At 32.4% G+C, this 27,921-nt stretch overlaps 1 protein-coding gene across 1 annotated transcript; it reads left to right on the forward strand.

Moving 5' to 3' along the window:
* Positions 1-20,408: 20,408 nt before the first annotated feature.
* LOC132733011 (fucolectin-1-like) lies at positions 20,409-24,587 on the forward strand. The gene is made up of 4 exons (XM_060719574.1): positions 20,409-20,662; positions 22,732-22,856; positions 23,356-23,488; positions 24,250-24,587. The coding sequence occupies exons 2-4, from the start codon at positions 22,776-22,778 to the stop codon at positions 24,447-24,449; spliced, it is 414 nt and encodes a 137-aa protein (XP_060575557.1). The 5' UTR covers positions 20,409-20,662; positions 22,732-22,775; the 3' UTR covers positions 24,450-24,587.
* Positions 24,588-27,921: the final 3,334 nt, after the last annotated feature.

Genomic DNA, 27,921 nt, shown 5'->3' on the forward strand with positions numbered 1-27,921 from the left:
TGTTCAGTTAAAAGAAAATATATTCAACTTAAACACACTGATAGGTGATAATCATTGTTCAAACTTTATATCCGAAATATACGCTTCCGAAATTTCTAAACATTATACATCTGATAGATAATCAGGTCGCGCTATAGAAAATCGATAAAATCAAATACACCAGTCTGAAGTCAGATGAAAATGAAGTTGTATCAAATAAACAAATTTATTAGATTTACATGAAAATGAAAATATTACAACATTTATTGGGATAAACTGAATTCGAAATGACACACCCACCTGAAGATTATACGAAGTTTCTTATATTGATGCTTGTCCACAAGATGAAACTATTTGCATTTCGTTACAAAACATTTTTTTATTTGCCAATTTTCACATTTCATTCGCTTTTCCGTTTAAGTTTTACTTTCCGACCGGCATACAAGTATTACCCAATATAGATAATCACACGCCCGGCAAACTGTCGCCCCACTTCAAAATTGTGGTGTATGGTAAAACGAGCGAACGGCATTTCCTAGATAGAGCGGAAGGCCGATTTAAAGGGATAATTGTAAGTGTTGTTTATGTGTTTGTCTTGTTATTTAAGTTGTATTTTTTCAAAAACGGAAAATGTAGTTCCGTGTAGGATTGATTTAGGCTTCCAATGGTCTAAGCTGTTACAAAAAGAAAATTATATCAAGCCTGGGAGAACTTTTCCCCCTGACCAAGTGAACGAGGATTTGTTAAATATCAAACTTCAAACCATGAAAATGCTCTACACTTAAATTTTTTGGAAAAGTGTTTTACAAAAATGTTAACCCGTAACAAGAGATAGTCTTTCGTGCAAAATAAACTACTCTTGGTGGATTCCTTAAATTTGTATAACGCTTTTTTTCGAAAGTAGTGGAGCCAAAGGGCAAGGGATAGAGCGGAAGGTCGGTTGTTGATCGCAAGGCGACATTAAGATGGTGTAAAGAGCATAGTCTACGAATTTCTATAAATAAATTATTTCAAAGTTCAAAAACACGTACTAAATGTGCAGCCGGAGAAATATGATAAGATATTAATTTATTTCTACTATAACTAGGTCTTTCAATTATTAATAATTTTAGTCCGTACACCGACTGAGAACTGCCTTTTTTATTACGTTCGTTTTGTTCATAGATACTCTGAATAAACGAAAAAAAAATTACAGATATTTCTTTTCTTTTTTTCTTTAATTAATCAAGATTTGTACCGACAATATGCAGTGTTTGATTACAAAAGTGAACATTTCCATTTACACTTTGAGAGGATAATGGTTAACTAAACAACAATGCTAAATAAGAAAGAAAGTATCTTGAAACATAACTGAAACACTAATATGCCCCTACCCCCTTCCCCGGTCTCGTATCCCCTTCCCCTACGCCCCTTTACTTTGTGGGCCTGTTAAGCAGTCATTTATCTTTTTCTTTGTTTTCCTTGTCGGTTTTTATGATTTCTTTTTATGTTTCATTTTATAATAAGTGATTGACCTGTCCGTGCTCCGCATTGCGCCCTGTCCTGTTTTTGTTTGAGGGCCTCCTTGGCTCCTTGCCACCTGTTCTTGTTTCTGGGTCGCGTGGGGTAGCGTTCATTGAACGCCGCCTTTCCTTGTTAATCTTGTTTATCATATTTAATATCCTAAGAACGACTGACACTTTGTCAACCATTTTCATAGAGATTCCCCACCTTACAAAAGTCTTTCTATTTCATGGAAACGTGGCTTATTTGTGTTTGATCTGAACATTTGGCGGGAACAATCGTGTTACACGTACCTGCTCGAAAACATTTGTTCGCGGTAGAACTGAAAATATTCGATTTTGTCGAATTTTCAAGGACACACGTTTTTAAATGTACATTACCGTGTAAAAAATCATGATTGACCTCGAATAAGTGGCACCCTGTTTTACGCCATATGATTCAATGATCGGGTCTCATCCAAATTTAGAACATAAATAATGGAATCTATACGGCAGCCATAGGTGCGATTACATTTATTACGTTATAGTCGTTGAAAGGATATCACTCCTTATTAGTTGTCTTTAAAAGATATATATATCTCATTCTCAACACTTGATCATGTCTATTTTACTTTCTAAAGCTTTTATATATAAAAATTCATAGACCACGCTCCTCCCAATATGCCAAATTAATATCGCCTTGCGCTAAACATCGAACCTTTCGCTCCATCTCTTGCCCTTTGGCTCCACTAATTTCGAAAATATCGATTTACAAATATAAGAAATCCTTCAGGAGTATTTTATGTTGCACGAAGGACAAGTTCTTATTACGGGTTGATATTTTCCTAATACACTTTTTAAAGAAATCCGAAGGGTATGGCATTTTAATAGTTGGGAAGTTCAATATTCTACAAATCGTCGATCGCTTCGTCAGGGAGAAAAGTTTTCCCAGGCTAAATATAATTTTGTTTTTGTAACAGCTTAGATCATTGAAAGCCTTAAACAATCCTACACGGAACTACATTTTCCGTTTTTCGAAAAAATAAAATTTAAATGAATAACAAGACAAAAACATAAACAACACTTACAATTATCCGTTTAAATCGGCCTTCCGCTCCAACTCGGAAATGCCGTTCGCTCGTTTTTACAGAACACCACAATTTTGAAGTGGAGCGACAGTTTGCCGGGCAATGTTGTTGATATTTGTTTGTACAAAAATATCGTAAAATCTCGCAAGTCACATGACGTGTCTTACATACCCTATTGGAATTTGGTAGATTTTCGTTGGTCGTTCAAAGTTCACTGTAAAGGTCATATTCACAAATTGGCGCTCGTTCCAGCAGCGGTCTGAAGTAACGTGAGTGCATTCAGTGAGCTGCGAAGGGAGCGTAAATGAAACTTTGAAATGTTGTACAAAATCTGTTTTTAAGCATTTATTGGATTATCCCACTATATGTAGTGTATTGTAGATTTATATCAATGATAAGTCACCAAAATGAATAAGGATCTAGAAAACAGTGATTAACAATGTGAATCAAAAAAGACAGCCAAAAGTCTTTCGTTACAACAGTTAGATGTATTTAAATGAAAAATAATTTATGAAATTGGATTATTTAATTTCTGCATAGTGTCTTATCAATGTTAATGAAAACAACAGTTAAACCATAAAACGAATATTGATTGATACATGATTATCCGGGAATTATCTATTTGGGAAAAAACTCCTTATTGATATCCATTCATTTGATTATTTGAATGAATATTTAAAACAAAAACCTTTAATATTAATAAATGATATTCTACTGTTGTTGTCAGTTTTGAAAGAATTTTCAAACATTAGATCAATTAAGATTAAATATATTTTAGATTTTTATACATCAAAAATGTTACCACCAACATTAAAAATACCTATATGTTATCATATGACATTAAGTATTATGTTCATAGTATTAACAGTTTTGTTTTATATGCCGGTGGTCAACAGTGTTAAATTTGTTGAGTACAAAACAGGGTATAACCCAAATTTAAAATCCTATGAAATACTTTCCACAATTACAAGATCAAGGATAAATTGCGGGAATGTCTGTGAGACAAAGGTGAGTTGCTTTTTTGTTGTTGTTTGGGTCTTTTTATTTTATAAATCACTTTGAAAATATTCTAAGAAAAGTCTCCTCTATAATTATATAGAAGCTAAGTATATAAGAAGCACGAGTATGAAAAATTACAGTTACACATTTATTATCATATCTCACACGTGGCCACTCGTTAAATATGTTTTATCCAATACTTGTGCAACTTTAACTGTTTTTGCACGGCCATGCATATATTTTAAAGTGACGTCACCAGAGTTATACAGACATAGTAAAATAGTGCGCTAAATGTTAGCGTATCACTACTGTATGTATAGGCAAGTAAATAAAACAAGATTGTTTTAACTAGTAAAAACAGGTCGTTGTATAATTCCAGTACTGAACCAGCCCTCATTTAATATCCTCTTTTTAAAATCAATATCATATTTTTTAGAAATACAATCTTGGAATATTCTCTATGTATCAGTTTTTTTTTAATCATAGACATTTTGTTTGAAACACACATTTTTTCTATCAGAAAACATACTGGGAACCTTCATATTACCGAACTAAATATAATGTTTTGACGTTGTAACTTTTATTTAAAAACATGAAACACAATGAAATTTTATTCAATTGATTTTGGTTTACTAATTCACGTAAAAGTTACCTCATCAAACACAAAATGAAACACATTGATCATAAAAAACGTCTTCAAATTAGGGCATTATAAGAGCAAAAATAAGGTATAGACAACTCAATTTACCGGACATTGTGATTCATAATTATGCCACCGCCATGTAATGGCCGGGGCATATAGTGTTACCCTGTTCCGTCCTTCCGTCCTTCCGTCATTCCGTCCTTCCGTCATTCCGTCATTCCGTCCTTCCGTCATTCCGTCATTCTGTCATTCCGTCATCATCAGTTTCCGTTCATTATCTTAGTAACGGTTGCACATATTCAACTCAAATTTGACATATGGATATGTCATGAGAAAATACAGGTCAAGTTCGAATTTGGTCATGGTTCGATGATTTTTGGCAGAGTTATGCCCCTTTTACTTTGAAAATAATATGAAATTTTCAGTTTCCGTTCATTATCTCCCCAACGGTAGAACACATTCAACTCTAATTTGACATATGGATATGTCATGAGAAAATACAGGCCAAGTTCGAATTTGGTCATGGTTCGATGATTTTTGGCAGAGTTATGCCCCTTTTACTTTGAAAATAATATGAAATTTTCAGTTTCCGTTCATTATCTCCCCAACGGTACAACACATTCAACTCAAATTTGACATTAAATATGTCATGAGAAAATACAGGTCAAATTTGAATTTGGTCATGGTTCGATGATTTTTGGCAGAGTTATGCCCCTTTTACTTTGAAAACAATATGAAATTTTCAGTTTCCGTTCATTATCTCCCCAACGGTACAACACATTCAACTCAAATTTGACATATGGATATGTCATGAGAAAATACAGGCCAAGTTCGAATTTGGTCATGTTTCGATGATTTTTGGCAGAGTTATGCCCCTTTTACTTTGAAAATAATATGAAATTTTCAGTTTCCGTTCATTATCTCCCCAACGGTACAACACATTCAACTCAAATTTGACATTAAATATGTCATGAGAAAATACAGGTCAAATTTGAATTTGGTCATGGTTCGATGATTGTTGGCAGAGTTATGCCCCTTTTACTTTGAAAATAATATGAAATTTTCAGTTTCCGTTCATTATCTCCCCAACGGTACAACACATTCAACTCAAATTTGACATATGGATATGTCATGAGAAAATACAGGTCAAGTTCGAATTTGGTCATGGTTTGATGATTTTTGGCAGAGTTATGCTCCTTTAACTTTGAAAATAATATGAAATTTTCAGTTTCTGTTTATTATCTCCCCAACAGTACAACACATTCAACTCAAATTTGACATATGGATATGTTTTTGAAATGCCCAGGCCAATTCGAATTTGGTCATGGTTCAATGATTTTTGGCAGAGAAATGCCCCTTTCACTTTGAAAATAATATGAAATTTACAGTTTCTGTTCATTATCTACCCAACAGTGTTACATATTCAACTCAAATTTGACATATGGATATGTCAAAGGAATGGGCAGGTCAAGTTGGAATTTGGTCATGGTTTGATGATTTTTTTGGCAGAGTTATGTCCCTTTCACTTTGAAAATAATATAGATACATCTTAGGAATAAGCAGTTTAAGTTTGAATTTGGTCGTGGTTCAATGATTTTGGACAAACTTATCTTTCTTGAATATTGGAAAAATTTTAAACTTTCAGTTTCAGCACTCATACTTTTGTTGAAATGTATGTAGCCATTATTTTAGCTACAAATATGAAATATGCTATTTTCAAAAGGTTAAGACTGAATAATTTCAGTGCCTTGAACATTGTATGAAAATGGTTTGTGTTAACATTGAAAAGTTTTAAGGGCTTTGAACTTAAAATGAAAACAATAATTTGTGCAAACAAATTTGGAACTAAATATTATAACATCTGAAATTTTGGCTGCATGCGGGGGCATCCGTGGCATGATGACACATTTCTTGTATTTTAAAGTCATGAATTAAAATAAATCTTTTAATATTCGGCAAGGGAACTTCGACTTATGAATAGCAATGTTAAGACATTGGTAAAACCCAAAGTGTTTCTAAAAATTAACACGACAACCACGAGTAGTATAGGGATCGGTTAGGTCCCACGTACTGCGGTAGATTCTATATTAAGAATGACACATCGTTCTATTTTAAAAATGACATCATTATTTTAATTTCCCGTAAGTTGCTTGACATTTGGGGGTCAGGTCCTCGGTCCTGGACGAAGATATTACAGAGAAAAAAAGTGTAGACAAATTATATCTAAATATCGTATTGATTTATTCATATATTAATTTGAATTTATATAACGATTGATGCAAAAATATATACATTAAACGATTTTTTTTATTTCATTTTACATTAAACCACGTTTAAAATAGATACATGTTAATCGAAAATATTACTTTTATCGACGATGTTTCCTGTTAGACGACCAGTGTTAAAAATGACCCTTATCATTAATGCATCATCTTTTATTGCATGTGTTATATTGTTCGTTACTTTTATTTATATTCGCGTATAGGAAATGACCTCACGTGCTTAAACCATATTTGATTCTGCGGTAGGAACAATACCTTGATACATCACTTTTAAAGCATAGCTGATCGAGAAGGAGGAGGAGGTAGAAGTCGGAGAAGTGAGGAGGGTGGAATGGCAGATTGGAATTAAAAGTTTCGTTAAAAAAAATTATTTTTGCGTCAATCGTTTTATACATTCGATTTAATATATGGATAAGTCAATATGATATTTAGATAAAATTCGTTTCACTTATTCTCTCGGTAATATCTCGTCACGACTTCGTCTAAGGACCTGAACCCAATGTCAAGCCACTTCTAGGAAATTGAATTATGATGTTATTCTTAAAATAGACCGATTATATTATTTCTTAAATAGAATTCGCCGTGCATGCGCAGTTCGTAGAGCCCAACCAACCCTATTCGGTAACTATGGGGTGTAAGGGTAATAAAACACTATTTACCCAATGAGGATATTGATTTTTTATAACTAATATTACTAATGAGTCATTTAACGTAAGTTGTAGTTCTGTTTTTTTTTTTTTTTTTTTTATGTTTTTTCCCTTCATTTTTCTTCAAAACACAAACGAGTAGAATATTATATTTTTAAGTTATCACAGATTTACCTTTCATGATATAACCATGGCTTGCAAACTCTGCAATATCAGCGTGAACTATCTCGATATCCCGTTCCCTTTTCTGAATATATTTTTCAATTTGCATTTCTTCGTAATAAAACAACTACAATCTTTTCTGGTTAAAAACAACCTATATATATTATGATCGTTTGTTAAGATATTGTAATAACCGCTTAAGTGCCTCAATATTTGCGCAAGCCTAGAGCAGATTATTCCCCCATGTGACCTAGTCATGAAATAACATAGTAAACAAAAAGGCAAGTTAGTACATAACGTACTGAATCAACATTATTTACAGGATAGCTTTTTGTTGGTAATTATTTAGAAAAGGAAAGTATCTTTACGATTCCAACCAGATGACCTAGGAATTGAAACAAAAAATAAAACGCTATGTGACAGGAATAGATTTTGTCCGGTAAAATGATTGTCTGGTAAATATGAAGGATCCCAGTAAGAAAGCGATACAGTTTATGTTCAAAATTAATATATAATAAAGATATATTTTGATCAAAAACAGCATTAAACTTATTTACACCTAATTGAACAAACATTGATTAATTATTTTTCATTTTACAGAATAACTGTGCGTCTTTCATCTTTCAAGCCTCTAACAGAAACTGCACATTGTTTAGCGTCTTCATGACGTCACCAGATGACGTAACTTACGGAAGATATTACGTCAGATCTACTGCCGAAAAATATACTGGTATGATATAGAGTCATAATCGAATCTTTGTTATTTCATGTATCATTTAATGGTAAAAAGAAATTGGTTGGGGTTAATTTTGTGAGTTGGGTCTGGTTGGGGTCCGGTCCAGCCTGTAGGTCGGTCGTCTTGTTCGTCTTTGTTGTTGTTTGTAACAAAAATTGACATAATTATAAAAATAATTGTTGGGTAAGCAGATCGTTCACATAACCTGGCAGGCACAAATCAGTCGTATGTATTTTCGTATGGATTGAATCTTGGAAAATAATGTATGGCAAATCAAATGTGTTCAATTATTGTAAATATTAAAAACAATTTTTTAGATCTAGAAGTGTTAGAGACATGCAGCAGTGGAAGTTTACCAAGTTCAAGTACAAATATTGCTTTGAATAAACCGGTGAATATGAGCTCCGATTGGCATGGCATTCCACCTGCTTTAATGGTAAGTTATTTTTGACTTGGCAACAAAGTTAATATTAGAGAACCCTATGCATCTAAGTTAAATCATAATATGACATATCGAATTATTTGTACCAGATATGATTTCAGAATGTATATATATATAAAAGAATATAGACATTTTTTGTTTGTATTTTCTATAAGAAGATAATATTTTCACTATTGCACATAATACTAGTTATCATAAATTTTGACAGGCTATATGGCCTGTATAACAGACTGTTACAGTAGTATTTACAACTCGAACCCCTAGGCGAGGAATATATTGTGAACAACCGTTTATATAAGACCATATAACCTGTCAAGAATCTATACGACGAATTTATAATACAGCCAACTTCCTTTTTTAAGGTATATCAAGGATAATAGGCACTATAAGGAACTGTGAAATTGACAACATAGGACAGTTATGTATCTTAAAGGTCACCTGTATGCTGTATGTTAAAAAGAAAAAAAAGAAAGAAAAAAAGTTTAAAAAGCCCCTCAATTTCAATGTAGTTGACAAGTGATTCTAGCCTATTTGAATACATTTCAAAGTTGAGGTAATGCATTACTTAAATAAAAACATGAAATAACTTCATGATTTCATTGCAGCCGTGTATACGATTTATATAAACGTCACGGTTATCCAATAAAAAGTGACGTTACAAAAGTTTATATCAACTTCACGATTATCCAATGAAAAACGACGTGACGCACTTGCAGTATTATAAATATATATCTATTTTTAGACGGATGGAACTCCTGATGACACGGATCCACTTTGTGCTCACACAAATTATGAGACCTATCCTGAAGCAGTTGTTGATCTCGGACAAACCAGTAATATCACTGCACTGTACATACTTAACCGGAGGGACTGTTGTTGTGAGTATTTTTTGTTTTAAATGCACATTGAGCCACAAATATGAATTTTGTTTTGTTTTTATTTTTGTTTTCTTGTGTTTTTGAGGGTTTCTTTGGGTTTGTTTGTTTGTTTGTTTGTTTTTGTATTTTTAAAATCTTTACGGAAGAGACTGCTGTCATGAGTATTTTAGTTTCAATGTACATATAGCCGCAGAAATAATAATAACTATTATTATTATTATTATTATTATTATTATTATTATATTTATTTTCGTTTGCTTCTTTGTTTATTTCCCTTTTTATAGACAAACTTGTGGTTGATAATGCTTTATAACAGACCAAAGGCTAATTTGATTAAATGCTTATTACCTGAAAAATCAGCGTTTAATGTGAAAATAATTGTCAAAAAAGTAGCAAAACGTGAAAAAAGTGAAATCAAATCTTAATCACTATATAACTTTACAAAACGCTTAACAGCAAAGGATGGCTTTGATTGCAGCACTTTTAAGTGTTGAGAATTGAGTACCGCTCAAGCCGGTGCTAGGGCGGCGTGAGGGATGTTGTATTTATTCATTATCCCTCATGTACAGACTCAATCAAACCGAGTCTGCAATTCTTATGTAATTTTGTTGTGATTAATGCTTCCGAGTGATCACTTTGTTTCCAGATCTTTAGAAATATGGCCAGTGAGTTCGTTTCCAAACACCAAAATACAAGACTGTTGAAAAACAAATGGAATTTAATTACATTTTAGGCCTAAATGACCTTTTACCTCTTTGTAACAATTAACTTTAAACCATTTATAACCACGTTTATAAAATTAAATTTAGTTTAATAATATTTTATTGCAATTTTTTTATGTTTACATAAATACCTTTATAATGATAAAAATAATAATGAAAAGAAAAAAGTCACTGTCTCCAATTGGCAGTTCACTACGCTGACGTAAGATGGCACATGCCATTTTCATGGCCGTGATAGAAATGGCCATAACAATGAACTGAAATAAAGGTTAACATTTGGTATATCAATATATATATATATTTGGTATATCTAGAACAGCACTTCGTATATTAAATGAAATTGGAATATGAGTACTAGTAAAGCACACTGCAGTATCCATGCATGTACATGAAGTTCATTTTTCATATAGACACGTTTTATTCCTTTGCAATAGTTTTAATTATATTCCCATAATATGTTATGAATAATCCTTATATTTCTTTGACCAATATCCAACCACTTAGACATGACATGATGTTCAATGTAGAGAATTTTATTTGTTGATATTGACCAAAATGTTACAAAATATGGAAAACTTTGGTCATCAAAAACTTGCAATATTATTGAATATCAATTTTGAAATCACCAGCAGCATCGAATGCTTCATCGTTGAACGCGTTTAACCTTTTTTCAAATCTGAATCCGTGTATTAAATGGATTACATCAATTTCATGCTTTCGTCTTAATTAATAATTAATAATTTTATGTGTGGAACCACCGACGTTCTGTAAGCGAGCTGGATAGCTTCCTCGCATGAAAAAAATCTAATGTCTCTGGCGGAATTCGAACTCACAACGGCATGTACATCATATACAAGTTCGGGTTTTTAGTTACCCTGTGATCTGTCAGTGGGATAAAAAATTAGATTATAACAGTGGCTATAACTTTTCGGCCTCTGTTATCGGTTGTACTTCCCGCAAAACTTACAGGTTTATGTAAAAATTTCATTGATCATTTTGAAATTACAATCTGAAATTTCAGAATCTGATTGGCCATTGTAAAATTAGTGAAAAAACATACAGGATTTTTTTCTGATATTGTATATGCGTCTAATCTTTATTTGATCTAAAGGAGTTCTGGAAACGAACTATCTACATTCATAAGCTCTTTAACTATCACGTTAAATTTCTGATACTTAAATTCTGTTTAACCATGCCTTCTCCTACATATTTGTTCTATATTTTTATGCATCTTCCTACATTTTTACGTTTAAATTTTATCAAACATTAACGAAACCACCACTTACAATTACGTCCACGATCCCGTTATAGCGAAAAGTAAACGAACTTATCCGGTATTGTCAGTTATTTATGTGAAATGGATACAAAGTTGATAATTACATGTATCTTACATATTACTTAAGTACTTATATGACTGCTGACGATTGAATGGTTTGTTTATAACAAATGTTTGTCAATGTATTTTTTTTTTTCTTCTTCGGGTTTTAAGGTTTCTTTCGTGATTTCTAAAGGGGTTTCAAATCTGTTGATCTGTGTATTTCGTATCATCAAAACGATGTCTTTTCAAACTTGCTATTATAATTTCGATTTGATAAAACTTAACTTCAATGTTTTCTCTGAGATAAAACAACATTCACAATAATAGAAATTAAAGAATTACTTGACAGTAACAAAAATGGACTATGACGAAAATAATTTGTACGAAATAAAATGCTTTGTTTGTAGTTCTTATTTACTTCTTATTTACTTTTAAATGGATTTACTTCAGACTTTACATTTTGTTTCTATTAAAACACTTCGTATGTGCCAACATATGCATATGATTTTAATATTTCAAAAATTCAAACGTAAAATTCAATAATAGGCTCAATATCATAATCCTTATGATTCTATTTCCATGTTTCCTAAGATACGATATGCAAATACACCAGTTTTAGTCCGGCCGACTATCTTTTTAAAGATACTTCTTCTTTTATATGTCAGCTTTTTTATACAAAAAATACTCTTTATACAATAATACTTACACAGAGTTATGACACATTTGGTTCGAGCACTACATCAAGTTATAAATTTCTTCCCCAAATGAATTATATCTTATCTTATTTATCTAATTTCGGCTGAGGGACTCATGATCTTGTCATACAGATTGGCAACACCTTGACAGGTCTTACAACAGTGTTCAACCATACAGGCGCTATCGGTGCAACCTGCACAATCTTATTCGATAGACCGCACCAAGGACGGTATGTCAAGTTGTACATTGAGGGAACTGAATACTTGACGATTTGCGAACTTGAAGTCTACTAGGGTCGGTGATTGTTCAACGATGGAGTTGTTCAGCCAGCCGGTTTGATATTTAGAATTAACTCACTACAGTGTTGGAGCTGCAGAAATCATGATCACAAAATAGACAAATATTGCTTCTTTCGTCGATTCTTACAATTTCTATTCCATATTATATATAAATCGTGTGTGAATTAGATGCATTAGACGTTTTAAAGTTCATTCCGTTGCTTGACAAGGCGAGATTTAAGCATTTAATCATTCAAGCGCCTTGTCCGGTATATACCGGAATACTGTATTTAGTGCGGTTCTCTAACACTTTTTGAGCCTCACTCTCGATATTTTACAGACATTATTTGATCAACAGTTTTGTCGATTTGTTATATCATGGTTACGCAGATTAACAGCAGCAAAAATATAACAATTGGGGATTGGACATAATCACATCAAATTTATACTTTAGATAATTATACAGTAGAGTGTATTTTTATTATTATTATCATTATTATTATTATTATTTCATTTTTTTATGCAAGATCGAAATTTTTATATACCGGTACTTTTAAATACACTAATGAGTAATATTGATGAAATAAAATAATAATGATATTTTATTTTCTGTATTTTCACTTTGAAAAAAATAATATTTTTCATTGCAGTTAAACATATTTTCCGTATTTGTCACTTGTTTCTTGCAGGACTAATTGTAAAATCGGCAAAAATGCAAAAAATAAAGGGAAAATCTTTCGAATCATACGGACAAAAAGTAAATGATAAATGGAAAATCCTTTTTTCCACAAATACAAGATTTGTTTCAATCTCATGGCATGACAATTATCATATTTAAGTCATGGTTGCCGCCACTCGTGACTTTTTCATTTTGAAAATTAAACCTGTAAGTATTTATACATAAAAAACTTCAATATCCTTTATCACTAGATCGCAGGGTGATCACTAGATGCAATCTTTTCATGAGTGAGGTAATGGGTCTCTTGAAACGTTTACAAGGCCTGTGTTACGCTGTTATACTCGTATTTTGCAACGACGCTAATTATCACACTTGCCGCTAAATAGGTCGCGCTAATGCCGCTAGACTGATGAATGTCTTAAAATATTTTATTTGATAATCTATCGCATTGATAACTTTTCCATGTTCAGAAAACATAGCAGGCATATGCTACAGTTACATAGACATAAAGGTAAATTGAAAACTTTATACTAGAACTTGTTTAAACTTTGAATAATTCAAATGCAATTGTGTGAATATGACAACTGATAACAACACTCTGGAAACGACATGAATTATGAATAAACCAGTACAGAGATACACGTATCCGTGCTGACTGAACCGGCTCTGTTCTTATGACTGACTAACTTTAGATTATTTTTTACCTTGATAATCTCTGATTGATAGACAGTTCTAAGAACTGAAAGCTTGAAAAATGCATTTTCATCATTCAGCAGGTTAAGATTAGGCTTGCAAATATGTACAGTCTTACCAGTATCAGAATAGTCGGCCGCTCAAGTTAAACCTATTTTTTCTTGCAATATCTTTTTGTTAATAACTTTCATTTTTTTTAAAGCTTTTGAATCATTTGAACTTTCGGATTTTGTAAGAAACTTTCATATTTTTACGATTTAATGAATTATGTGAACTTTCAGGTTTTGTTAGAACTTTTCATATTTTACGAGCTTTTGAATTATGTGAACTTCTGGGTTTTGTAAGAAACTTTCATATTTTTTACGATTTGTTGAAGTATGTGAACTTTCGGGTTTTGTTAGACCTTTTCATACTTTTACGAGCATTAGAATCATGTGAACTTCCGGGTTTTGTCAGAAACTTTCAATTTTTTGGAACCTTTTGAAGCACTTGAACTTCCGGATTTTGTAAGAAACTTTGTTTTTTTAAGAGTTATTGAATTATGTAAACTTTCGGGTTTTGTTAGACCTTTCATACTTTTACGAGTTTTTGAATCATGTGAACTTCCGGGTTTTGTTAGAAACAGAAGCTTTTGAATCATTTGAACTTCCAGGTTTTGTTAGAAAATTAGAAGCATTTGAAATTTGGGATTTTGTAAGAAACTTTCATATTTTACGATTTATTAAATTATGTGAACTTTCGGGTTTTGTTAGAACTTTTCATATCTTTACGAGCTTTTGAATCATGTGAACTTCAGGGTTTTGTCAGAAACATCCATACTTTATTGAGTTTTTGAATCATGTGAATTTCCCGGGTTTTGTTAGAAACTTTCAATTTTTTAGAACCTTTTGAAGAATTTGAACTTTGGGATTTTGTAAGAAACTTTCATATTTTTACGATTTATTGAATTATGTGAACTTTCGGGTTTTGTTAGAACTTTTCATATTTTACGAGCAGCTTTTGAATCATGTGAACTTTCGGATTTTGTAAGAACCTTTCAAGTTTTTACGATCTATTGAATTATGTGAACTTCCGGATTTTGTTAGAAACTGTCATATTTTTACGAGCTTTTGAATCATGTGAGCATCCAGGTTTTGTAGAAACCTTTCATATTTTTACGTTCTATTGAATCATGTGAACTTTCGGGTTTGTTAGAAACTTGCATATTTTTAATAGTTTTTGAATCATGTGAACTTCTAGGTTTTGTCAGAAACTGACATATTTTTACGAGCTTTCGATTTTTGTGAACTTTCGGATTTGTTTGAAACTTTCATATTTTTACGATCTATTGAATGATGTGAATTTCCGGATTTGGCTAGAAACTTCTATATTTTAAGGAGCTTTTGAATCATTTGATCTTCTGTACTTTTTAGAAAAAATCATTTTCACGATCTTTGAAGTACATGTATGTGAAGTTTTGGGTTTTGTATTAATTTTTCGTATTTTACGAGCTATAGAATCTGGTGAACTTCTGCTTTTTGTTCAAAACTTTCATACTTTTATCGATCTATTGAATCACATAATTTTCGATTGTGTAAAAGTGTTTTTATTGATTTTTCCTATTGAATCTAAGTAATCTGAAATAGAATTGTGAAAATGTTGTGAGTGAATATAACCTTTTCTTACATTTGATTTAATTGTTTGTGCCATAATTTTTCATCTACGATTCATTATAACGATTGTTTATGCTCACATGTATTTACATATTGTAAACAGTGACTCTTACAATAAAGTTTTGAATTGAATAGTAACATATGCAATTTGACTTTTTTTCATCTTCTAAGGGAAAATTTTAAAACATGTACCAGTGCAAACCATGATCATAGGCTAGACCGGATGTGCCGGCTGATATTGGTCTGCACTGGTCGCATAGGTACAATTGGTTGCCGTTAGCAGACAAGGGTTTAATTGATCTACTTTAAATCATTGAATGAAAAAATAAAATAATATGCAAAACTTCAAGAAGAATATAGAATTTTTGTAATATTTACCTCCCTTGCCAGAAGTGGCAGCTTTTGTGTACATAAAACGCCTGGGTCAGCGACTGGGTAAGTGAGAAATTAGTGTTGAAAAAAGATACAATATCAGCTATGTTTCTCTTTTGACTGATTTATGCTTCCAAGAGAAAACTTAAATGAAGGATCATGCAGATTCATGAAACCTTACCTTTTGGTTGGATTTTACGTTGCACAAACACAAGTGGTTTGAAGTCAACGACCTTAACCACTAGGCCACGAACGCCCCAGATACATTAAATGATACTTTATGTATGTATGATAAGAAACTGTATGGTATTTTTCAATATTTACATAGGCGGAAAAAAAACAGGAGAACTCCTATTGATCACGTGACATCGTATGTTCCGGACAAAATTTGACACCACCTTTACGCCCGCCCGCCATTTATGATCCCAATTTAGTCCCAGTTCTTTTAAGCCTTACAAAACATATGCGTACATATAAGCAAAATGCAGCAAGAATTGCTATTTAATAATTTATAGCAATATTTCGACCTCATTACTCATCGACTAGTGGCTGTTTTGCAAACTTGCCGGAGTTAAATTAAGCGGTTGGTTCCAAGTACATAAGGTAAACTACTTACTTGTATACATGATATTCATTTTTATTGTTTAAAATCAGTCCTAATTCTTTATTTAAATAAAAATATTTATATCAAACATCTGTTAAAGTCGGATTGTTAACTGATGTAAATGGGGCTTTTAAATGTGTACTGTACAAAAGTCAAACATATTTTTCAGTCTGGTATTTTGTTGTTGCAACTGCTGCCTTTGTGGAATTGCGAAATGTCATTTAAAAGGAAAGCTTTTCTAGGGAAGTCATTTACCACAAACTAATGAATTTGATACATAACCGCAAATAATGTTCTTTCTACAAAAAAAAATGATTATTAAATTATTTTCTTCTTGGAATGTAAAATGTGAAACGATATCCTTCAAAACAATTAATTGTATAATTAATTTAAAAAATGGTGTTTTTTGTTTTTGTCGTTGTTGATGATGATGATATTGTTGTTGTTGTTGTTGCTACTGCTGCTGCTACTGTTGTTGCTGCTGCTGCTGCTGCTGCTGCTGCTGCTGCTGCTGCTGCTGCTGCTGCTGCTGCTGATGATGATGATGATGATGATGATGCTGCTGCTATGATGATGATGATGATGATGATGATGATGATGATGCTGCTGCTGCTGCTGCTGCTGCTGATGATGATGATGATGATGATGATGATGCTGCTGCTGCTGCTGCCGCCGCCGCCGCCGCCGCCGCCGCCGCCGCTGCTGCTGCTGCTGCTGATGCTGATGATGATGATGATGAAAAAATTAATATTAAAAAATGTAAACGATCAATAGAAGAAACAAAGAGAAACTTTATACTGTACGTTATTATTGTAAAATAATTTATGTCTTATATTCATCTTACTAGTATATTACAATTTGAAAATTTGAGATAATTATTTGAAAGAATGTTTTGCACTAAAATGTCTTTAATTGGCTAAGAAAATGATCCATATTAGGTTTTGGCTTTTATTTTTTTATTCACTTATTTTTTCATTATTATTTTGTTTACATAATGTCGTCTCATGAATATGGTAAAATATTTGACTTCTGAAATTATTTTAGTTAGAAAAAAAACGCATTGAAATTATGCAATTGTTTCATATAAAGATCTATCTGAATTTAGCTTTCCATATTTGTCTTATCACACACCGGAAGTATTTGACGACATTTTTACCACATCTGAAAGCACTTGAATGTTTGCAAGTCAGAAAAGTAATGCTTTGTCATCCTTCCGATAAACACTTGATATGATTTGTTTTAGAATATGAAATTTTAAAATGTTGTACAAAATCAATTTATAAACAACTGCTTGATATTTAACTACGAGTATATGTACAAGTAAATATAAAGAATTTTTTAAAAAGTTTAAAAAAGTATTATTATAAAAGAAAACTATGGCTAATAATGGTGAGATGTTGCCCTAATTTTTCTTGCATATCAGACTGGTGTTTCCGTTAGTATTACCCATGCCGGAAATTTCATCTGACATGGGGGTACCAGATGAGTCGCATGGTATACAATAGCGTCATTTAAGCGCATATTACCAATACGTCGTCTATTATAAAGTGTATGAATATTCTCGAGCCGATCGTTATCGTTGCGGATTCGTTTTTGTATTAGTTTGGAGGGTCTTCTTTACGGCAATATAAGGCTCAAAGCCCTAAACCAATTCAACTGTAGGGGAAATTTCCGCGTGAAATGGCCATTTATTAAGTGCGTTTTTTAAAGTGTATAAATTTTCGTTATAAACACCATATTCTCGAGTTAACCGTTAAAACACCACTCGTCTGATTCCGTTGCAGATTCGTTGTTGTATTTGTTCGGAGGGTCTTATTTACGGCCATGTAAGAATCAAAACCCTTACCCAAGCAAAACGTTCGGTGGATTTCCGCGCGGCATGGTCGTTTATTTGGGCCCTCGATTTGTTCTATCTCTATATAAAGTAATTGAAATTTTGTGAAAAACACTATATTCTCCAGCCGACCGTTAAAACACCACCCGTCTGAGACAAGATCAAATAAATCCTTCCATTTCCTGGCCTCCGTGACCCTTATATACAACCAACAATAGTCAAGGATACCATGCGGGGGTTACATGTTACGTAATTCAAAAGTTACAAGCATTGGACGAATTGTGACCTATGCGGGGTCAACATCAAAGAAAACAGAAGTCGCATTGAAATAATCTATTGACGTAGAGGATTGATATCATATTAAAAGCGACTGACGGCAAAACAGTTTAATCGCTGCAAGTCTTTACTAACAAGAAATTGTTAAGTTGCTTTATTTTCAAATAGAAATTAAGCGTCGGAGTCATATTTATGGACAACAACAGTTGTACCGTGAAATTTAAATATTAAGAAACATCCAGGATTTATTTGTTCTGATTATGCTTTAAAAGGTGTTATTTTTTATCAGTTGTTTGGATTTTTTGCATAGATATTACAAACTTACAAATTTATTACTAGGTCTGTTCTAACTATATTTCTTTCAAAATTACAGATTTTTATTTATATTCAAAAATGCTATCTACATCACAATCATCGACGTTTGTAGCATTTGGCTTTTTTGTCTTTGCAATAACGGCTTTATTGAACGTTCCGGTCGCAAGCGTTATGTTTGTTGAATACACGACAGGGTTAAATCCAGATTTAAAATCCTACGAAATATTTACCACAATTACAAGTACTGAAATAAGCTGCGGAAGAATTTGCAAGGAGAGGGTGAGTTGAAAAATATATGTTTTCTTTCGATTTAGAATGTTTGATATTCTACAGACAGAACTTTTCAATTCATAACAAGTTTTTTTTTCTTGTTTCTTTTATTGGTAAATTTATCAATTAATTACCACAGCACTGAATTTTTCCTGCGATGAAGAAATAAAATATACATTTATAATAATTCGATAATACTGATTTATAGTTAACAGTAATGATACAGTTATATCTTTTTTCTATAAGAAGTCATATGTTGTTTTGATATATGATTTATTAATCCGGCTTCCGGTACAGACCGGAATATGTAGATCGAGGATAACTGTTCACGGCAGTAACGAGCATCTGTCGCGTTTCCGCTAAACAGTTACCCGAGAGCTGTAGATATTCCAGTATGTGACGTCAGTCGTCCTTTGATATTTTTTTTCATGCATATAAGCAAAAATTAGGTAAAATAAAAACATTTAAGACTTTATCCTACATTTTCATCCAATCAAAGGGCTTAGATCCGATTGACTAAAAGCACGAAAAATGTCCAGTTCTTTTTAACTTTTGAAAAGTTAATTTTTTCAAGCTGAATTTATTAACGCTTCCTTTTATTTTATAAAAGCGTAAATAAAATGTAAATAATCTAGAACCGGTTCTTATTATCAGTTATAAAGTAGAGATAGAGTATAGAGTTGGCTTTAAGACAGTGTGCTGGACTATTCTCCATGGTGGCTGATATGGAACACTTTTAAAAGACGTGTTGTCGCACTGACGTCGTGTCGTCTTCACGCGAACGACGCGCGCCAAACGGCGTGTTGTCATGCGGCGTATTGTTGCGATATCAAATTGTCGCTCGGCTCAAATCGAAATATTGGCTATTTGCATATATATATGAGCCAAGCGACAAGTCGACATCGCAACAACGCACCGCACGACGATTCGCCGTTTGGCGTGCTTCGCTAGCGACAGGACGACAAGACAATAATGCGACAACGCGTCGTTTGGCGCGTTTGGCTAGCGATAAGACGACAAGACACAAAGGCTATAAGGATATAGCTTATGTTCTCGCTATCGACAACGCAATGCGCAAAATGTACCAAATCAGCTTACATAATTCTCTGGCTTAATATACTAGTATAAGTACCTGTTAGAGCTATGAACCTTCGGAAAAAGAACCGGACCTCCAATCATACTCTTAAATAAGTATTTTCCGCTTCAACTTGCGCCAAGGCGTGATGGCAACATCGACACCTATGCTGACACAACGCCTGAATGAGTACAAAAGCTCTTCCTAAAATGAGCTGGAGAATGAATAAATTGTTTGCGGGGCTGGTGGTAGGGCAACTGGGTTAGTGGGAAAGGGCTTTTCCTAAGCACTTACACAGGAGTCTTCTATTAATATAGAAACTTAAATTTCAAGACGTGTCCATATTTATTAATGTACTTACACAAATTACAATCATGGAGCTCGTATATAAATATATCCGTATCTTTTTAACAGAATTGTGAATCCTTCATCTTCCAAGCCTCAAACAAAAATTGTACATTGTATAGTGTTTTCTTGACGTCGCCTGATGACGTAATTGATGGAATATATTACGTCAGATCAACTGCCGTGGAACATGTTGGTATGCCATTTAGCTTACTATATAAATTTTTCTTATCACATAAACTACGGCGCATAAATACAATTTAGTGTTTGAAATTATTTTTGTCCAATAGGATTGCAGTATTTCAAATGAATCGTAACACGTTTACTTCGGTAAATCGGCAAACTGTTTATCAGTCTAGTAAGTCGACTGATTAACACTTTGCCGATTTACCAAAGTAAATGTGTTACGATTCATTTGAAATACTGCAATAAAAAAACTTTTGATTCAAAATTAATTTCCAATACTAAAGCACTTCAAAGGATTGCAAGCAATACAAAAGTCCCCTACCAATTAGAGCCCTGGAAGAAGTATTTCAGCAGCACTTATGGGCCAATGCCTTTAAGTATGCCATGGTTGAAGACACGAATGTACTTTTGAGTTGTACGATATATTTTCAGGGTTTGTCTGTATCATCATAGTGTACGCGTATTAAGTTTCCTGCTTCATAAGGAACATGTTAAAGCAACAGATAATCACAGACGCTTGTGGGTCAGACCCTGCCCTATTTTACTCAATTTGTTAGATTTGATAGTGTGTCTATAAGCTAATAGATTCCGACACAATCGAACTACAATAATTTCCGTATGTTCAAAATGGTAATTTTCTTTATAAAACGCATGTTTTAAGTAACAAAGGGCCATAACTCGAAAACCCATAAAAGGGTTGTAATTGCATTTGGTGAGGGTTTTTTTTTCTTAATTCATATATACATTAAAAGGAATTAATCATACAGGTTTTAAGATATAGATCCGGATAGCCGGACTATTGGACGGACGAACGCCCGGACGGACGAACGGACAAACTACGTCATTTTGATATCCTTGTAAAATTATCAGCTGAAGGCATCAAATTAAAAAAATTATTATATTTACATGGTAACCTTTAAACATTTTCTCCTTTTTTCAATTATGAAAAAAATCGACGCAATTATTTTCCAATTAGATATATCGTTAATGAATTCTATGATATATATGTTATTAATGAATTCTATGATATATATGTTAGTATGCGTCTATATTGGAACCAGGACAAAAATTTCTTTTTCCTTCACGCAATAGATTGAGTTCATTTTATTAAATTCTGTCTTTTATTTACCTTTCCCAACAAAATTTCTTCATATAAAAACAATAGAAAATTCGGCTCTTTTATTGTGAGAAAAACAAACACCTTGATAAAGATGTTTCCAAATGGAAATCAATACTAAATAGTTTAAAGAGTAAATAAACCACTGTATCAAAGTTCCCCGATTTGTTATTTTAAAAAGTATTTTTGTTTTCAATTGAACAAAAGTTAACCAATGTTTTTTCCTGTTTGACGGAAATGTTAGGTGTCTATACGAAATATGTTGATCGGTGAGATTTTGCAAACTTGTAGACTTGGATAGGGTTGACATTAGAGGTGCAGACAAATAAGGGAAATAAGAGTACATGTACTTGTGTTAAACTATTTAAATACAATCTTGGACAAGGTTCTGTAGATACGCCTATCATTTACTGTTTTAAATTGCCAGTGTAATGTCAACATTATTATCATCATCATCATCGTCATCATCATAATTATCATCATCATCATCACTATTATTGCTATCATTATTTTAATTATTATTATCATTTTTTTATTATTATTATCATTATTATTATTATTATTATTATTATTATTATTATTATTATTATTATTATTATTATTATTATTATTATTTTAACGAGCTTTTATGATCGCTGCCGAGAGCGTCATCATTTTCGTTGTGCAAAAGGTTGAATGTATCAACATGAAATTTGGAATACTTGCTTATATAATCATGACAATGTGCAGTTGTTAGACACGGGGCATAATTGCGAAAGCAATACATTTAATGTTATGCCGTTTTTTAATTTATATTTTTCAACAGACAAGCTTAAACACGGTGCTCTTGTTATTATTTTTATACGGGCCGAAAAAATATAGTAGTATATGTTTTTGATGGTTTTAAAAGACAGACAGAATGAGAAATGGAAAATATGCAATAATATTCTAGTAATGCTAATCAATAACTTTCAAACTTTCAGATGTGGTAGAGACAACATGCAGAAGTGGAAGTTTATCAAGTTCAATGACAAATGTTGCTCTCAATAAACCAGTGACCATGAGCTCTATGCATCAATATCCTCCAACTCCCACGCCAGAAATGTTGGTAAGTTCTTACCACGCTTAAAGTCATAAAAAGAATTGTCCATCTCTCAAAGTCAGAAAAAAAACATTTATCATTTTAGGGGTTTAAATTATGTTATGTCTCAATAGCGAATGATCAGATAAGTGGAAGATATCATAGCAAACAAATGACTTAAAAAATGTTGTCTTTTTTGTTTTCCTATTTTTTTTATTTATTTTTTTTTTAATATCGACCCTTGTTAACAAAATATGGTAAATGGTGTTTCGTTCTGACCTAATGAAGTTTGATTTGAGTGGTCAAAACTTACAAAATAGATAATTATTCAATATATATTGATATTTTTAGACGGATGGAAATCGTAGTGATATAGGCCTATATTTATATTTCTAGACGGATGGAAATCGCAGTGATATAGGCCTATATTTATTTTTTTAGACGGATGGAAATCGTAGTGATATAGGCCTATATTTATATTTTTAGACGTATAGAAATTGTAGTAACATATATAATTATATTTAAGACGGATGGAAATCGTAGTGACGTATATCCATGCCCTCACTCAGAACTTGAAACAAATCCTGAAGCGATTATTGATCTAGAACAAACATATGGCATCACTGGAATCTACATTGTAAACCGGGTAGACTGTTGTCGTAAGTATAATTAACATTTTAACTTTTTTTAACAAAACAAAAACATGTCGGGCAGCTATCTAGTTAGCTTATGGCAGGACAGTCGCTCTACTCAGGAGCCCGTTCGTGCCTGAAATAAGGCACAGAAGGACACCTAAGGTATTGTCAAAAGTCGCCAACGACCTTCGCAGTTTTGTTGTGAGGTGGAAACCAAACAAATAATTTATTGTTTTGGAATGTGGTCAGTTTAAAGTGCCTGTAATGGTAAGCTAGAAGCAAAATTAAAATTTGGTGGAATCTTTAATAGTGCCATCTCTAGAACAGTGATTTACAAACACAGCGTCCTAGGCCAATAAATTTAGATGTGTACTTATGACTCAGTACGAAAGATTTGGATGTCTAATGAACGATGTGGGACCTGGAAAGAGTGTACACAAATTATACGCTTTTAATTTATTTTATTAGCTTTCAAGAATCGCGGCTCTCGCCATCATCTTTCAAAATAGTGCTCATGCGTAGTGTAGTTAATCAATTAAGTAAGAAGTTAGATAGAGAGGCCCGTAATGGTTATAAGTATATGATTTATATGGGGATGAACGAAACATATGATGGAAATTAAAGCTAAAGGACATTTAATAGGACGAATTCGCACAGACACAGACAAACAATAACACATATAAACATGTACGTATATGAACCTATGACACTTATACCTTACACTCGCATGGAAGGTTTCATCTTATTAACTTTTTTTTAAAGAATTGGTTATTTGTTGTTTCCAGCACAGAGATTACATGACCTTATTATCCAGATAGGGGACACCTTGGCCGACCTTAAAACAGTTTTCAACCATACGAGCCCCATTGGTGATACTTGCACGATCTTATTCGGTGCCCCACAGCATGGACGCTACGTCAAGTTGTACATAGAGGGAACCGAATATCTGACGATATGTGAAGTAGAAGTCTACAGTGACCTGTAAACAGCTCAACAAAAAAACTAATTTTCCAGATATTTGAATATCTGATAGACATTGTAAAAATCCCTCGATTACTTGGGCAACAAGTTGATTATTTTTCATGGTTTATTGTCTTATATATAGATTGATGCTAATGTGTTTGTTTGTTTGTTTGTCGATTTATAAGTCACTTCGATACTGTAAAATTCGAAAAGCGTGTCTCGATAACAATGCGAATTTTAAGCACAAGGGAACACCCGAGTACCACCATCGATCTTCGCAAAATAGCTAGATAGCTTCATTATTTGAAAAAGTTCAATATTTTAAGTCTCTGTGAGGATTCGAACCTACATCAGTGAGAGAAAAAGTATCTGAAATCAGGGCTGCGTTTCATTGATAGTCCTAACTTAATCCTAAATCCTAGGACTTATGACCAACTTAAGGAGAAAAAGTTTTTGCACTTAAGACCGTTTCAAGTAATTGTCCTATCTTTTGTCGTAAACTTAAGACTTATGACCAATTCGCTCTCCTGAAAAAAGTAACAACATACAATGGCACGCGCATTATCACGGATTGGATTTACTATGCAAATGATTATAAAAAGCAATAAAAAAGCAATAGTTGTAATATCAAGTAGATACATGAAGGTAAAAAGCGATTTCTATATTGCATTGTTAGTCTACCATAATAATCATTATCTTTATATTGGATTCCAAGTCATGTTGGTATACGAGGAAATGAAAAAGTAGATGCGTTAGCTAAACAATCTTTACATTTTCAAAAAAAACTAACTTATTGTTACTTGCTTGTGATTTTAGACCGGCTATAAATAAACTAGTAACATCTGAATGGAAAGCAAATTGGGACAATGCCGTTTTTAATAAACTTCACGATATAAACCTATCTTTTGATGTCTCAGCATCTCTATTTCTGTCAAACCGCCATGATCAAACAGTTCTTCTTCGATGCCGAATGGGACACACTAAAATTACCCACTCTTATCTCCTCACGAAGGACAACGCCCCTTTCTGTGTAGTTTGTAATGAAAATTTTACTGTCAAGCATTTTCTTCTTGAATGTCATGATTTTTCACAGGCCCAAATAGATTTTATTGTGTTAATTCACTCAAAGAACTCTTTCATACAATTCCATAAAAAAAAACATCATTGATTATTTGAAAGAGATAAACTTGTATTCTAGGATCTAATTGGTTCATTTTTATTGTCATTTACAAAGTTTTACATAACATTTGAAGCCTATCATAATATTCGGCACGATATGGCCAATTATGTGTTGACGTGCCCTAAAAATCCAAACAAAGAAAAAAACAAATTATAATAAGCTCATCATCATCAACGAAAAAACATCAATGACAGCAGCATATTACATAACTTGAAACAATCATTTCATTATCAACATAGTCAAAAAGGATATAGTGAGAACCTAACTATTCGCCAGACACGTCAAAATTTAGAACATCGGAAACTTTTTACGAGGAATATTTAACAAAACGCAAAATAGCCATAGTTTCTACTTTCTGGTACATTTTACGAGAAAGTGTGTTGTTTAAACAACATGATTTCCTTCCTCGTTGAAATTATGTTAATAATTAAGTCCCGTACAATATAAGAAATAACACCTTGTACTTCGGACGTCAGCAATACAGTGATCTCACAATAAGCTCCAAACATTGAACGGACTTCTAATACTATCTATTCTTAAATGACAATTGTCAAGGAAAAAAATAGCATTTTAAAGCACTTCAAAGGATTGCAAGCAATACAAAAGTCCCTACTAATTAGAACCCCGGAGGAAGTATTTCAGCAACATTTAAGGACCAATGCCTTTTAATTATACCATTGCCGAAGACACGAATGAACTTTTGAGTTTTACGATACATTTTCAGGGTTTGTCTTATCATCGTAGTGTACTGAAATAGTATTAGGTTTCCTGCTTAATAAGGAAAATGTTTAAAGAACAGGTAATCAAAAGATCAAAATTTCACACAGGACAGTAATTATGTGGATACTCTATTGTTTTCTCTATTGTTCTTTTTAGCCACACAAAAGAAAATAGCCACATAAAATCATTCCGGAATGAATGACATCAAAGAGAAAGAACAGTTACCTATTGTCCCTCAAGCCACATAATTACTGCCCTGTGAGTGCATATGAACGGACGAACGGACGAACTATGTCATTTCGATATCCTTGTAAAATTATCAGCTGGAGGCATCAAAATCATAAATTATTATATTTACATGGTAACCTTTAAACATTTTATCTTTTCGAAACGTTAAATTATATATAAAATCGACGCAATTATTTTCCAATATGAATTCTATGATATATATGTTAGTATGCGTCTATATGGGAACCAGGACAAAAATTTCTTTTCCTTCACGCAATAGTTGAGTTCATCTTATAGACGCCTTGCAGAATGTGAGGTCAATTTCAGGTCACTCATGTTTTATTTAGTGGAGGCAGAAAGCTGTTTACTGATAAGCCTCCAGAACAAGTTTAAAGAGAAGTTATTTAACAATATTCATACTTTAATTGTTAAAATAAGCAATTGTTATTAGCAAAATATATCTAACATGTTTCAGACATTTGTGAATTATTTGATGTTTTTGTTTGTTGGTTTATTTGAGGTTTGTTTAATGTAAAAAATAAGGATATTACTTAATGGTGAATAAAATAGTTAAAGGTTAAAAAAACTAATGAAATATCAAAAATGAATTATTCTAATGAAATATTTTTTTATAAAATTCAAAAATGGTAACATTATGATATTTCCATCTGACAGTCGGCTCTCAACATAGAATATTGCTTTTATTGAAAACCAATGAAAACTGTGCATTAACATAACAAAATGTTGCGGAACAAAATATTATGCTACTACTTTAAATAGGTTTTTAACAAAACAAAACATATTTATTTCATAAAGGCATTCTTATTCAAATTTATGGATGCTCAAATAGGCAAAACACAGAAAACACAATGTCATTACTTAGATTCCTAAATACTTATTGTGGAGAAGGGATGCATGCACAAAAGCTATAAAAAGATAGGACCAAGAAAATTAAAGCCGTGGCAACGACACAAATAATTCTTTGTTTTATAATGTGACCAATTGTTTTGCTTCATGATTTTACTATGCTTCATAACATAAATGATTATTAAGTAACTGATGGGCCTAATAATTTCTTCATTCCACACAGTAAATTAATTGTTAGCTAAAATTGAAGTTTAGCCTTAATTTTTTTCGTAATTTTTTTAACAGGCTTTTCTGCTGAAATCGAACTATTTTAAATGACTAGGTTATGCATTTCAAAAGTCAAAGAATGTCTGTATAATTTGGATAGATGTTACACAAATATATGTATTTAAGCCAGTCTGTTGTTTTCATTTTTTCTGTATTCTGATATTTTTAATTTTTAATTGTAGTTATGAAACTGAGTTTATGCCTGAGGTTAAAAATAAATTAAAGATGATTT

This window comes from Ruditapes philippinarum, unplaced genomic scaffold (genome assembly GCF_026571515.1).
Source record: "Ruditapes philippinarum isolate M1 unplaced genomic scaffold, ASM2657151v2 ctg2344_1_1_1_1, whole genome shotgun sequence".
In the NCBI taxonomy this organism is placed as follows: Eukaryota; Metazoa; Mollusca; class Bivalvia; order Venerida; family Veneridae; genus Ruditapes; species Ruditapes philippinarum.